At 47.1% G+C, this 15,156-nt stretch overlaps 1 protein-coding gene across 1 annotated transcript in view; it reads right to left on the reverse strand.

Annotated features, from left to right (window-relative positions):
* Positions 1 to 15,156, reverse strand: part of LOC130129502 (cadherin-12-like) — a 104,270-nt gene that overhangs the window by 15,999 nt on the left and 73,115 nt on the right. The window contains exons 6-7 of the mRNA XM_056299050.1: positions 13,546 to 13,799; positions 7,538 to 7,674 (exon numbers count right to left, since the gene is read on the reverse strand). Of these exons, the coding sequence (XP_056155025.1) occupies positions 7,538 to 7,674; positions 13,546 to 13,799 (391 nt within the window). The remainder of the gene's footprint in view (positions 1 to 7,537; positions 7,675 to 13,545; positions 13,800 to 15,156) is intronic.

Raw genomic sequence — 15,156 nt, forward strand, 5'->3', positions numbered from 1 at the left:
CATCCCCCGTGACCCTAAGCGGTTTGGATAATGGATGGATGGAGAATAATGATGATAATAATAATGTACACTGACTACAACAGCAGGTTTGCTTTGTTGTTTTTTTTGTTACCTCTAACTTTGAAAATAACACCGTTATGCTGCCTCTGCAGGTATTTCACCCCCAGAGAGAGCACACACTTTTTGTCCTGTGATTCTATTATGGGGTTATAGCTTCAAGATGCGCATCCCATATCCACTGAACCCCCACCCCCCACCCCCCAAAAAGAGAGAAAAAGCAGAATCCAGGTTTTTTTTTATTATTATTATTATATTATGTCTTTCACTGTGGGTGCACATGGGAGCAATGTGGTATTCTTGAGAGAACCCATGCTAAGGTAAACTTTATGGCACAGAGGTGGGAATAAGCTTTTCTGTAAAGTGTGTGTATGTGTGTGTGTGTGTTAGTTTGGTATCTAAGGAAGATGTGGAGAAGTGGGGTGGGGGTACACGGAGCCATCCTAGGAGGATTGGAGACGCATCCATGGTTCAGTTAGTAACCTGCCGGTGACCTTGATGAAAAAGCAATCTTGCCACCAAAGTAAAAGTGACACCGGGCAGGGGATTTGCTGCTGTTCACCAACTGCACGTCTAACATAGATGCTCACCCAGCAAAAATACTAATCTCTTTTTGCCATCAGAGTCCCCCAGATTTTCTGGCCTCCCACTGGAAAAAAAAACAACACCTTTTTGATCTCCTTTAGATCTGCTAGGACAACACAGAGACTGTAACATCAATATAGAAAGCGACAGTGGAGCGGGATCTCCCCTACCCGGGACCGGTTCTGAGGCGAAATGGACAACTTCATCGCCATCATTATTTGCTGACCTATTCCATCGCTCATAGGTAATACCGGATTCACTCCACTAGATGGCGCAGTGGTACAGGCGTTGAATCTATACGGCTGGGTGGCTGAAGCGTTTGAACCTCACGCCACATGCTCTATTTATTTCCTGAAGACAGAATCCGGGGTTGCTTAAGTATGCTTGAGTGGTCAGCTGCAAAGTCAACTGTCTTATTCGGCTTTTCTTCCAGACAGGGATGTCTACTTAAGCCCATTATATTTTAAAATGCCCTCTTTAATGGCGATCAACAAGCTATCTTGAAATATGTGGATGTGAAGAGTTGTGGAAAGTGGAAAAATGAAGCACACTCACATAAAACGCACAACAGAAAAAAAAACTAAACAGGGACATTCATGGGGGGGGGGGGGGGGACACGTGACTGCAAACAGTATCTGACACCAAGCTTCAGTGCAAGTCGAGACCGGATTGCACCTGCGTTTCCTCATATTGCCCACAAACTGGGTCATTATTGCAGTTATTAGAAGATTGCACCCCCCCCCTTCAAAATTAGCTCTGGGTTTAAACACCGAACCACGAATCATCAGTGTAGCCCACTCCTTTATTTACCGCAGCTTCCGCTTGAAGGCCGTGTGGCATGAAAGAAGAAGAAGGCTTCTTATTTTGCTGCATAACTGCAGCATCTGACAATGACCGGAGGACTCACGGAGGCTTTGTGAGATTGTGAACTCTCCGGCTCAGGTATTTTTATTACCACACTCCAAAGCTACTTTTTACGTGTGGGAAATGTCACGCGGCGTCTAATATCAGTGGATATTATCCTGCAGGCCATCACGAAGGGCGAGGGACAAAAGTTGTGGATGTCTCAATATGAAAATGTATTAGTGGCGAGGTCGCCCGGAAGAGGAAAGAGGCGGGTCAGATGGGGAGAGGTCTGCGGCGATTCGCTGTTTATTGAAAACCACTGTCTTAGTGCCAACTTAGGCTGCGCCAGAGTACACAAAAGGCAGAACATTGCTCTTTGTGGGTGCCCTCGCCTTATGCAATCCATTATTTGAATGGGCGCATGGGGGTATCTCTCGCCCCGTTATGTTTTCGCTGTGCTTCATGCTTTGAAAATCCAGCATGGGAATTCAGACAACAGCTCCAACACAAAAATACAATGCGGCACAGAGGAGCTATAACAGCCGTCCAACACCAATAACAAAGAGCCACTCCAAACCTCTGCCAAGGTCAAATATGGTTCTGGGGCCCAAAGTTGTGTTACAAAACCCCTGGGTCCAAGGTTTAGATGAAAAATATCGCCTCTATCCACACTGCACTGTTTCCCTGAGCCCGTTCTGGGTTTTTTTGTTGTTGTTTGTTTTTGTTTTTTGAAGGGCCTGTGAATATTGAGACTGAAAGTGTTTTCTTTTTTTAGATAAGGAAAATGGTCTCTCCAGGAACGTTGGATTTACAGGACAGAGCTGGACACAACAGCGAGCCCGACTGAAGGCTGTTGTAGGTATGCTGATGTAGAATGGGTGGGATGTGGTCAAATTAGTGACCAGAACACGAGGGTTAAAATAGATTGAGTTATTTAAGTTGAAATGACACATGACAGGGTTACTACATATTTTAACACATTAGTGATTTTTTTTGTTACAAGTTATTTTGCTAACAATCACGGATTAGATGTCTTTATACATGCTCAGTAATCCAAGAAATCCCAGGAAGTTGAATCAGTTCATCTGGACACAACGTTCTACATGTAGCAGTGGTTACCAGATAAACAAGGGTCGCACTAAATCGGTAAGATTGAATCAATTTTCTTTTGTGCCCTAGTAATTTTCATATATTTGCACATATTATGAAAATGCGAAGCAAAACACCAAGCGGACAAAGCTCGTCTCAAAACGAGAATTAATCTGGGGTTGGCTTTCACCCACCGGAGATCACTGAAGGAGAGGATGGGAATGAAGAGCGACACAGAGTTGGCCTGTACATTTGGATGTGTTCTGGCAACTGCAGTCAGGGGGCGCGCCCTTCTGGTGTCGTTGAGCCGGGATGGAGGGGCCAACTTGGAATGTTGTGTTTACAAACCGCAACTGACAAATCCTACTTGCTCTATCTTTAAGTGGCAAATACAACTTATGCTAAGCTAACAGTGGCTAATGATTTCTTAAAAACAACATGAAATGGCATCCAGAGCGTATTTTACTGCTGTCATGTGACATATGTCCAACCCAGCCACTGGGGATGCACAAGCCAATGCATTCTTAGTGCCGGTCCCAAGCCCAGATAAATGGCGAGGCTTGTGTCAGGAAGGCCGTCCGGCGTAAAACCTTTGCCAAATCAAGTATGTGAATCATAAATTTGATTTCCATACCAGAGCTGTTGAGGCCCGGGCTACCAATGACCGCCATCAGTACTGTTTCCCAGCAGGGGCCGGTGGAAACTATGCTACTGTTGGGCAAAGGAGAAGGAGAGGGGGAAGGCATGTCCAGAGGCAGCAGGAGAGGAGAAAGGGTAGGAGTGTGGAGGTGAGAGTCAGAACTTTGAATGTTGGCGCTATCACTAGTAAAGGGAGCGAGCTGGCTGATATGATGGAGAGAAGGAAGGTAGACATACTGTGTGTGCAAGAGACCAGGTGGAAGGGCAGTAAGGCCAGGAATATTGGAGGTGGGTTCAAACTCTTCTACCACGGTATGGATTGGATGAGAATGGGGTTACGGGTAATCCTGAAGGAAGAGTATGTCAAAAGTGTGTTGGAGGTGAAGAGAGTGTCAGACAGAGTGATGAGTATGAAGCTAGAAATCGAAGGCGTGTTGATGAATGTTGTCGGCGCGTATTCCCCACAAGTTGGGTGTGAGATGGAAGAGAAAGAAGAATTATGGAGTAAGTTGGATGAAGTGGTGGAGAGTGTACCCAGAGAGGAGAGTGGTGATTGGAATGGACATCAATGGGCATGTTGGTGAAGGGAACAGAGGTGATGAGGAGGTGATGGGTAGGTGTGGTGTCAAGGAGAGGAAAATGGAAGGACACATAGTGGTGGAATTTGCAAAAAGGACTGAAATGGCTGTGGTGAATATGTATTTCAAGAAGAGGGAGGAACACAGGGTGATGTATAAGAGGGGAAGGTGCACACAGGTGGACTATATCTCATGAAAGAGGTGCATTCTGAAAGAGATGGGAGACTGCAAGGTGATGAAAGGGGAGAATGTAGCTAGGCAGCATCGGACTTTGGAGATCAAGAAGAGGAAGAGAGTGAAAGCAGAGCCAAGGATCAAATGGTGGAAGTTGAAGAAGGAAAACTGTTGTGTGGAGTTCAGGGAGAAGTTAAGACAGGCAGTGGGTGGTAGTGAAGAGCTGCCAGACGGTTGGGTAACTACTGCAGAAATGGTGACGGAGACAGCTGGGAAGGTACTTGGAGTATCATCTGGACAGAGGAAGGAAGACGAGGAGACTTGGCAGTGACATGAGGACATACAGGAAAGTTTACGGAGGAAAAGGTTGGCAAAGAAGAAGTGGGATAATCAGAGAGATGGAGAAAGTAGAGAGGAGTAATCAGAAATTATTTCTGACTATTGCAAAAAAAAAAAAAAAACTTCTGAAGTTATGATAAAGTCAGTGAGCACTGAATGGATATTCCCCCCCTCCTTTTTTTTCTCCCCAATTGTATCCGGCCAATTACCCCACTCTACCAAGCCATCCCAGTCGCTGCTCCACCCCCTCTGCTGAGCCGGGAAGGGCTTCAGACTACCACATGCCTCCTCCAATACATGCATGTGGAGTCGCCAGCCACTTCTTTTCACCTGATGGTGAGGAGTTTCACCAGGGGGACGTAGCGCATGGGAGGATCACGCTATTCCCCCCAGTTCCCCCTCCCCCCTGAACAGGCGCCCCGACCGACCAGAGGACGCGCTAGTGCAGCGACCAGGAAACAATCACATCCGGCTTACCACCTGAAGACACAGCCAATTGTGTCTGTAGGGATGCCCGATCAAACCGGAGGTAACACGGGGGATCAAACCGGCGATCCCCGTGTTAGTAGGCAACAGAATAGACCTCTATGCTACCCGGACACCCTGCAGTGGTGTTTTTAACTAGATTGTTTAACACAATCTTGGAAAGAGGAGTGGAGAAGGAGTGTACTGGTACCGATTTTCAAGAATAAGGGGGATGTTTGAGTTGTAGTAACTACAGAGGTATGAAGTTGATCAGCCACAGCAAGAAGATATGGGAAAGAGTAGTGGAAGCTAAGTTAACAGGAGAGGTGACGATAAGCGAGCAGCAGTATGGTTTCATGCCAGGAAAAAGCACTACAGATGCATGTATGCTTTGAGGGTGTTGATAGACAAGTATAGAAAAGGTCAGAGGAGTTATATTTTGTCTTTGTGGATTTAGAGAAAGCATATTACAGGGTGCCGAGAGAGGAGGTGTGGTATTGTATGAGGAAGATGGGAGTGGTGCAGGATATGTATGAGGGCAGTGTGACAGTGGTGAGGTATGCGGTAGGATTGACGGATGGGTTCAAGGTGGAGGTGGGATTACATCAAGGATCAGCTCTGAGCTCTTTCTTGTTTGCAATGGTGATGGACAGGTTGACGGACAGGATCAGGCAGGAGTCTCTATGGACTATGATGTCTGCGGATGACATTGTGATCTGTAGCGAGAGTAGGGAGCAGGTTTGAAGAGAGCCTGGAGAGGTGGAGGTATGCACTGGAGAGAAGATGAACGAAGGTCAGTAGGTGCAAGATGGAATACATATGCATGAATGAGAGGGAGGACAGCAGAATGGTGAGGATGCAAGGAGTAGAGGTGACAAAGGTGTATGAGTTTAAATACTTGGGGTCAACTGTCCAAAGTAATGGGGAGTGCGGAAGAAAGGTGAAGAAGAGAGTGCAGGCAGGGTGGAGTGGGTGGAGAAGAGTGTCAGGAGTGATTTGCGACAGAAGGGTACCAGCAAGAGTTAAAGGGAAGGTTTAAGAGACAGTCATAAGACCAGCTATGTTATATGGTTTGAAGACGGTGGCACTGATGAAAAGACAGGAGGTGGAGCTGGAGGTGGCAGAGTTGATGCTAAGATTTTCATTAGGAGTGATGAAGATGCACAGGATTAGGAACGAGTATATTAGAGGGACAGTCCAGGTTGGACGGTAAGAGACAAGATTGAGATGGCTTGGACATGTGTGGAGGAGAGATGCTGGGTATACTGGGAAAGGATGCTGAATATGGAGCTGCCAGGGAAGAGGAAAAGAGGAAGGCCAAAGAGGAGGTTTATGGATGTGGTGAGGGAGGACATGCAGGTGACAGAGGAAGATGCAGAGGACAGGAAGAGATGATCCGCTGTAGCGACCTCTAATGGGAGCAGCCGAAAGAAGAAGAGGAAGAAGAATGTGACGTATTTCCATGCATGTAGGGAGGGATGGGATTCTTTTAGGATTTTTCAATTAAAAACTGAAAATTTCTGTGATTTCCCCCCCCCCACAAACTGTTGAATACATGCATAATATAACTAGGGAAATAAGTTGAAACACTCAGTTTTCATTTCACATTGTCTTAAATGCAGCTTCAAAAGCAAACTAAACCAATGTCAACAAATCTAGAGAAGCAAACGAGAGCAATCCTCAAAAGCAAGAAGAGTCATTACTGGCATCAAACACAGTTAAAATCAACTATTCTACACCCCAGTCGTACATTTTTTACAGTGGGGTGAAACAGTGCTGGGTCTGGCGTCCCTTATTTGGAGATGAAACTTAACGTCACACTTTAGAGGTCAAGATGCATCCTGCACCACGTAGCATCCAGGCTTAGCTGCTGTCCACTGCGGAACCTCCAACTTCCACCTCTCCCCCACCCTCCATCCCCTTATTCTACCCTCCACTCCCAACATATCCACCAACCCACACACACACACACACACACACACACACACACACACACACACACGGCAAACGGAATTAGCATGTCAGCACCGTGACCTTGAGGGGAAGTGACTAATACCAGTTTCTAAAAGCTGAAGTTTTAACAGCCCCTATTTCACAGTCTGCCCTAATGAATATACAGCGTGGGTAATTTTGATTGAGCACCCGCCTGCCTCCGAGATAATGACTTTGACGGCTTTTAGCAGATTTGATGACTTGATGACGATGGATTTGCTTATTTATCCGGAAATTCGCTCCACTTCCTTCATAAAAACATAATTAGTTTGACGGCGTGTCTTAAAGCCACATCTCCGCGCTAGCTCCCTCTTTCTGGCAGTCATCACCGAAGAAATTGTGCCGCATCTGTTTGCTGTAAAAAAAAAAAAAAGAAAAAAGAAAACCTGAAAGGCTTCCTTATGTTAGGGCAATGCAAGTAAAAGTTGACTCTGTCAAGAGTGCTCTGCGCCAATGTCAACACCATCAAACCTGCCCGGGAGAAAAAAAAAAGAGCAGTTGAAAATGAAACAAAAACCAACCTGAGGCGAACGGAGATAGAGGAGACAATGTCCTTAAGATACGCCTACGGGGAGAGTCATCATGGTTTATGGACACCTATAAACCTCTCCAACAAAATGGGATTGAGTATTGACTGAGTAGAAGTGTGTTAAATCCTTCACGCAGATTACTGTGTGTGTGCGTGTGTGTGCGTGTGTGTCGAGGTTGGGTCGGGGCATTTGGGGGGCATGACACCTGCATCAATCACAGTCGATTCTGTTTGTCATACTCACTGAGTTTGGTCGCCACGATCGAGATATTATGCTGCGCGATGCTCTCTCTGTCGAGGAGCTTGTTGGTGGAGATAGTTCCTTCCACCGGGTCGATGTCGAAGTAGTTGTCCAAGTCGCTCTTCCAGTCGAAGGAATACCTAAAAATAAACGTTGTTTAATTTCAAATATAAATCCCCCCCCAAAAAACCCCCTCCTCCACAGTGACCCCCCCCCTTTTTCCCCTTTCACCACGAGTGTATGAGTTTGGGGCAATATAATGTTGGCGTAGCTTTCATTACTCATCCTGAATGGTCATTCCTAGGAAATATGCTGAGGTTCGCATATACATTTCAATCTCATAATGAGAACCCAGTCCAGCTGTGCTGACTACACGCTTTGCCAGGTAATGTAGAGGAAGTTAACACCCTGTTTAAGCAGCGTCAATGAGCGAAGGAGAGGCACAAGATGTTGCCTCGGTGTCCGTGAACAGACGACGCCATTGTAAAAACAACGAATCTTCAAATGAGACAACACTCAATTTCTAAGGCTATTATATTTGATTTTAAAAGTGGCTATCTCAACCAAATCGGAAATCCAGGATTTTCCTGCATTAATACAGTTGTTTTATTCATCTGGACCATGGAGTCAGGTTACGTAATACTAACTGGTAGCTTTACCATGGTTGGAGACACGCTCCACAAACCGTTGTGGGATTTTTTGCAAACACGCTCCAACAAAAACAGGGAGAAAGCATTGACAAATGATGATGACGATATGGAGATACCCCCCCCCCTCCCCCTGTATTCAGCAAATTACCCTACTCTTCTGAGCTGTCTTGGTCACTGCTCCACCGCCTCTGCTGATCCGGGGAGGGCTGCATACTACCACATGCCTCCTCCTTCTTTTCACCTGACAGTGAAGAATGTTGCCAGGGGGACGTAGCGCGTGGGAGGATCACGCTATCCCCCCCAGTTCCCCCTGCCCCCTGAACAGGTGCACCGGCCGACCAGAGGAGGTGCTAGTGCGGCGACCAGGACACACACTCACATCTGGCTTCCCACCCGCAGACACAGCCAATTGTGCCTGTAGGAAAGCCCGACCAAGCCGGAGGCAACGTGGGGATTCGATCCGGTGATCGCCGTCTTGGTAGGCAACGGAACAGACCGCTACGCTACCCGGATCAGTACAAGCTTCCCATATAGTCTGACGTAGTTTGTAATGCATCAGATTGGCTGCATTAGGTCTCATTTTTCAAGGGTGGGAACTGTTTACTGCAGAGCTGATGGCACACAAGCGACAATGGCTGCTCCACCTTGTTTGTCGTTCCCGCTGCCAGAGGGCGGGACAGACGGAGGAAATCACAGGTTCTGGCATTAATCAACGACTTTTTTTGTGATTTACTTCTCTTCAGGGAGAAAGACTTTTCCCCCCACTTGCCCTTCACTCCACCCAGAGGTCCAAGTTGAGGGTAAGAACCCCAGGATCTGAAAGGATTTGGTGTTTCTCGTACAGAAATGTCAGAGGGCGAGTACTGATGGTCACCAGGACTCAAACCCAAACTTTGAATCCAGAGGATTGTCTACCTATTCACTGCCCCCATCATGCTCACCAATTAAAACAAAAATCCCCAAGGGAAGTCATTTGATCTTAAAAGCCAATTGCTCATTAATATTTATAATTCTTTTTTTTTTTGGTGGTTTGTTTGTTTTTTCTTTCTTTTAACCGTGCACCGCCTTACACCGGACTTGAGTCATTAGGAAGCAGAGACCTTGTATATTTTTAGACTTCGTGGCGTTGGACTCTAATGAGCATGCTCAGCGAGCATCTGCGGGATAAAGTATTTTCTTTCTTTGCCTTGGCTCCTCCACATTTTCTATTTTGAATTTTGATATTTCCCAGACCTCTCTTTAACCCTGTTTTGTGTGCGGCCTTGAAGTGAACACCAGCCTGTCAAAGTAGTTTACTGTGAGTATCTTTGATGAATATTACACCCAAACCCCCATCGCCGGTTCAAAGGATCTATGGCTTGCCATTTTCTCCCTCAGGGCAGACCGTGATTACTGGAAGGTGAGCGTGTATCATCCGTTCAGCTCACTTTCCCTTCTGTAGTTCGCTGCATGTGTGGCCTAGAGAGGTCATCTGTTAACAGAAATGTTGCAAGTTCAAACTCTGGACACAACAATGTGTCAAGTACCGTTCAGCAAAATACTACATCCCTTTCTGCACGCTTCCTCTGTGCAAACACACAAGTTCACTATCTAAAATGTAAAGTCAACCACATCTTTGTGCTTCTTTCCATTTGAGACGGAAAAAATATCCATCCGTCCGTTGTCCAAGCCGCTTATCCCAACTGGGGTCGCGGGATGCTGGAGCCTATCCCAGCAGTCATTGGGCGGCATGCGGGGAGACACCCTGGACACAGTGGCGCCGTAAGTGGGTATAATGTTATGAAGATTCTAAGGGTGCCAGACTAGAGGGGGAGCCACAACCGTGCTAAACTTTTTTTTTATAAATTTATTTCTAGTTTTTCCCCTTATCCCACCCAATTACCCAATGGCATATGGCCAGATCTTGTAGAAGACCTCTCTGATTTGCGATCCACAGGAAGGCGAGATCCACAGGAAAGAGCCCACAGGTTCAATCTGGGCTGTGGTGGTATCACATGCCTTTTTGTTAAGAGCATTTTATATATAAATTTGTCAAACTAAGACGACGGGTCCCTTGTTGGAGAAGCTGTTGATGAGGGGACTGTTGGGGCAAGCTGGTAGCATGGGATGAAGGTAAAGGAAGGGGTTTAATGTTTAGAGAAGTCAGGAAAATAATAAAATAATTATTTGATTAATTAAATAAATAAAGGGTGCTCAGTCATATTCTTTATAGGGGCACAAAATCCCTGGCGGCACCCCTGCCTCGACAGGCCGCAAGTCCATCACAGGGCTGACACATTCACACCTAGGGACAATTTAGTATGGTTGATTCACCTGACCTACATGTCTTTGGACTGTGGGAGGAAACCTACGCAGACACGGGGAGAACATGCAAACTCCACACAGAGGACGACCCGGGACGACCCCCAAGGCTGGACAACCCTGGCATTCGAACCCAGGACCTTCTTGCTGTGAGGCGACTGTGCTAACCACTGCACCACCGTGTCGCCCAGAAAAAATTTCTTACTCCTGAATTTACTGATGTCTAAACTATCTTTGACAAGAAAAGCTGGAGCGCAGCAGGAAGGACACCATCCAGCACCAAGGACATACCGATCCACCCGGGCAGGGGACCCTCCCGGATGCCCCCCAGGCCACCACCCATCCACGACAACCCACTGATGACCTGCCCATCCCGGTAGACCCAGTGCTTTTGTGCAGTTGTGTCATGTATGGCGTTAGAATGGCGGGGTGTGGGGGTATGAGTCGTCGAAGCTCATCACGCCCGAAGCATTCACACCACTCCTGCCCCGCTGACCCTGACCTGGTAGTGGGTGTTGTTTGGAGTGTTCTTTGTATGAATGTGTGTGTGTGTACTAAGCTAGTGTTATTGGGATTAAAATTTCAGGACATTGTAAAGGTGCAAGCACGGGCAGAAGCATTGTGGGTATGACTTCAATCGCCCACCTCGCCTCTACTCAGTGGCATGCACCTCACCGTACCGGCAAACCCCTAGGCCTATCGTTTGGTGCGTGTACTGCATATGTATTCCAGAACTGGGAGAGAAGGGTGAGGTGCTGAAGGGCAGCTGGCCAGAGAGTGGCCTAGCAGACCCCCCTGGGACTGGCCCGCAGCTCATCCCCAGTACTGGAGGGCAAGCCATCCGCAGCGATCAGCCAGGGACAATCAGCATCCTGTCAAGCGCCTCAGGCAGGCCCCCAGCTAGTACCCCATTGTCATGCATGCAGGCCATGGACACTGATACGGCTGACGTCCCTTTACCCACCCCCCGGCGAGAAGTGCCCCATGTGGCAAGGAGACCACAACCAGGCAGTCCAGGACGACGACGGGGTACCAACCCTCCTCGAGGGTGATCACCACTCATGCAAAACTGCCCCGGGCGCACCTGTCCAGGATCCCACCCCCCCACGGCACGCAGGCAGACACGAGAGCCCTGCCACCCTGACCATGGGGCCCAACCCAGCAACCCGCACCCGCCACCCCCCCCAAAACGAGCCCTGAACCCACGAACGCAACCCATATGTGCACCCATAAGCTGGTTACAGGCTCCCCCCCGAATCCATAGACCCTTCCCATGCCTCCACAGGTCCGGCCCAGGAGCAGGTGCCAATGCCCCTTCCGGGCCCAGTCTCCCCCAATAGGTCTAGGAATTTCTAGCCGACTGGAATTTCTAGCCGAGATTGTGTATTTTCAGTAGCCGCTGAGATTGCACATCAGTGTTTGAGATTTGGGCAGTGAGCAGCTAAAAGTCACGCAGTCCGTTTGGAGACTGTTGAGGCTTCTACCGACAGATCACACTGAATGACATGACCTTCTGTCAGCAATGGCTTTCATTTATATGAGCAAAAGTCCTGAAAAATGCTTACTTAAACAGAGTGGGATGGAGATATCAATTACTGTGTTATGGTTTTGGTTTTTTGGTTTTTTTGTGATATCAGTAATGTAACAATACCCAAAGTACACAGTTTTAAAAAAAAGAAGTACTTGAGTGCATTGTTGTACATTTTCCACTCAGCCGTGCTTAGAGGTTATGGTATAAGCTGACACCTCGATAGTTTTTCATAGTTGACCGACATGAGTATGTTGAGCGTTCGATCGAATGTCCCGGTGTCCCTCACCTTCCCGTTTTAGACAGACGGCGAAAGTGTCTTTGAGTAAGTCCATATGAACTTCAAGAAGCTCTCTGGAATCCGGCAGACATGCAGTATTTATGGTGGCCTTTTGTTCCCACAGTCAAATATAACTGAAGCTCGATACAACTTAATAGCAGGTTCAATAGGTCTGTTGAGTCATGGTCTAAAAGCATGATTCCCTATGCATGATGGGTCATTGGCTCTATTGTTTTGAAGTGAAAAGTGCAAGCCTGCTCACTGATGGCTCACAAATGAACAATGTCAGCCGTGGTATTGATGAATAATTTAAAAGTGCTGTAGACAAAGTGGAGATCTACACAATGGAGGACGCAAGCTTTTTGTTTTACAAATCTCTGCCCCATCCATTCTGTTGTTTTCTTCAGGATGAAATATTCATATCAGAATAAATATTCCCCATTACTTCCCCACTGCAACAGGTGGATTCACTGTTTGCTCCCCACGCGGGTGACACATCTTGGAAAAAGCCATCGCTGCTGAAAGCCTATGAGCAACAGTAAGTAATCTGTTTCAGAAAATGTCAAGAAAACACACTCATTCATTTTTTAAACACAGAACTCCCTCCATCTTTTTAAGGGACAGTCCATTGTTCTCTGATAGTTTCATTTTAACGTGTACAGTACTTGAGATAGTGTGTGTTGTGTGTGTGTCTGTCTGTTTGTATGCATGTGCAACTTTGTGTGATTGATACAAATAGGCAGAGGGCAAAAAGACAGAAATAGAGAGAGAGAAGGAGAGACAAAGAGACAGAGAAAGATGGGAAAAGAGAATTATAGTCAGAGCGAGGGAGATAGAGGAGGGAGAGAGGAGAAAGAGCGAGGGGGAGAGAGAGCGCACGAGAGAGGGGAGAGAGAGGAGAGAGGAGAGAGAGCGACAGAGAGAGAGAATATCTTGATTGAAAGATAGGAAAAGAGAATTACAGTCAGACTGAGGGAGAAAGAGGTAGTGAAGGCTAAGAGAGAGAGAGGGGGGAGAGAGATAGAGTGAGAGAGGGGAGAGAGAGGGAGAGAGAGAGGGGAGAGAGAGAGAGCGAGAGAGACAGAGAGAGAGATAGAGAGAATATCTCGATTGTAAGTCGTGATTGGAGTCAGGCATGTGGGATCTATAAAGCTCAGCCCTCTGGGCTGCAATGTGCCAGGCGATAATTACCGAAGGTGGACCCTTGATCTATAACTATGTATTTTTCTTAGACAGATGAGTAAAACTTTACCTGACTGCACTGCTGCTGGCGTCGAGATCCTGAGCTGTCACAGCACCAATGATGGTGCCCACAGGCGTGTCCTCGTACACGTCCATCACATACGAGGGCTTATTGAACACCGGTGGCTCATCCACATCCAGGACGTTAATCTTCACTGTCGCTGTGTCTTTGAAAGCCCCGAAGCTTTGGAAACGCGGGTCGAGGTGGGCGTTGGTGGCATCTACCTTAAAGGTGTAAGCCTTCTTTGTTTCAAAGTCCAAGGGCTGAATAAAAACAGAAAACAAACATTTTAAATATTATATACTTTAAGATGTGACAGTAGGACCTGAAGGTGTTTTATTTCCTTTGACTGACAAGCATAAAAGGAAGTCATTGGGAGGGAGAGACAGACAGACAGTAGGATTTTATTACATGAGTATAGACACGGTCTTGATTCTGCATATTGATGGTTTCCGTCTTGTCATGGACTTCTCAGTGTGACTCGGACTGGACTCGGTCTTGGACACGGCTGACTCCACATAATTTTTTAGGACCAATCGAGTACGAGACTTTGATTTACTTGTTTTTTGTTTTTGAAATCAAAATCAAACGTGCCCCGAGGAGATCAACGAAGAGCAATCGAATCTTATTTGTTTCTTTTTTCTCGTTATTAATTTGTACCTCTGAAGCACTGGAAAATTGGAGTGAATGGTAGACGATGTTAGCCTAGTACAGTTAAAGTCATGCTGTTTAATTGGAATTGCACTGTTCTGTTTTCAGCCTTTGCATCAGTTTTGGCCTCATCGGTCTGAGGTGGATTCGCCACCTTGAAGTCTTGGATTTGACTTGGACTGGTGCCGTAGTCAATTCCTTCTTTAAGAGGAAATGAGAACATAAAGAATGTCTTTATGAATTACACAGGCAAAAAAATGTAACAATATAAACTCTTTTTGAACTACACTTAAAGGTAGAACGAGTAGGATTTGTTGCAGTTTGTAAAAACAACGCTCAAACTTGGCCCCGCCCCCTGACTCGACGTCACCAGGAGGACACGCCCCCTGGCTGCAGTTACCACAACACATCCCAGTGAGAGAGAGAGAGAGAGAGAGAGAGAGAGAGAGAGAGAGAGAGAGCGCAATGTGAAAGACACTCAGTGGATTGACTTCAGGTTAATACCCCCCATCTCTTCTTCCTCCTCCTCCTCTTCCTCGACATGATGCAGTCAAGCTCCACTTTTATCAGTTCAGCAGAACTTTGCCCCGTTACAAGAGCTCTCCAAACAGCAGCTTAGGGGTTCATATGTTCCCTCTCCCCTCGCCCCTGACATATCAGCTCAGGGTCAATTAGTCGAGCGCGTGAGGAGAGGCATCGGCAACTGCGGCGTGTCGGCAGCCGAGGAGGTGTAAACATCCGACAGCAGTGACATCCGCGTTCGTGCTCCTGCCCGTCTCCTGCCCTCTCAGGCGTGACGGCCCGCGTTCTCGCCAAGCGCGGGCCGTCACGCCTGAGAGGGCAGGAGTCACATGAGAGACATTCCCTTTCTGTGTAATTTCAAATTGACTAACACATAACCGCTATGGCAACACGGCAGCAATGCTATCTCCCTGCCCCAGGCCCTACTGTAGGCTCCTCTGGCGTGTT

Source organism: Lampris incognitus, chromosome 19, assembly GCF_029633865.1.
Source record: "Lampris incognitus isolate fLamInc1 chromosome 19, fLamInc1.hap2, whole genome shotgun sequence".
NCBI classification, from domain to species: domain Eukaryota; kingdom Metazoa; phylum Chordata; class Actinopteri; order Lampriformes; family Lampridae; genus Lampris; species Lampris incognitus.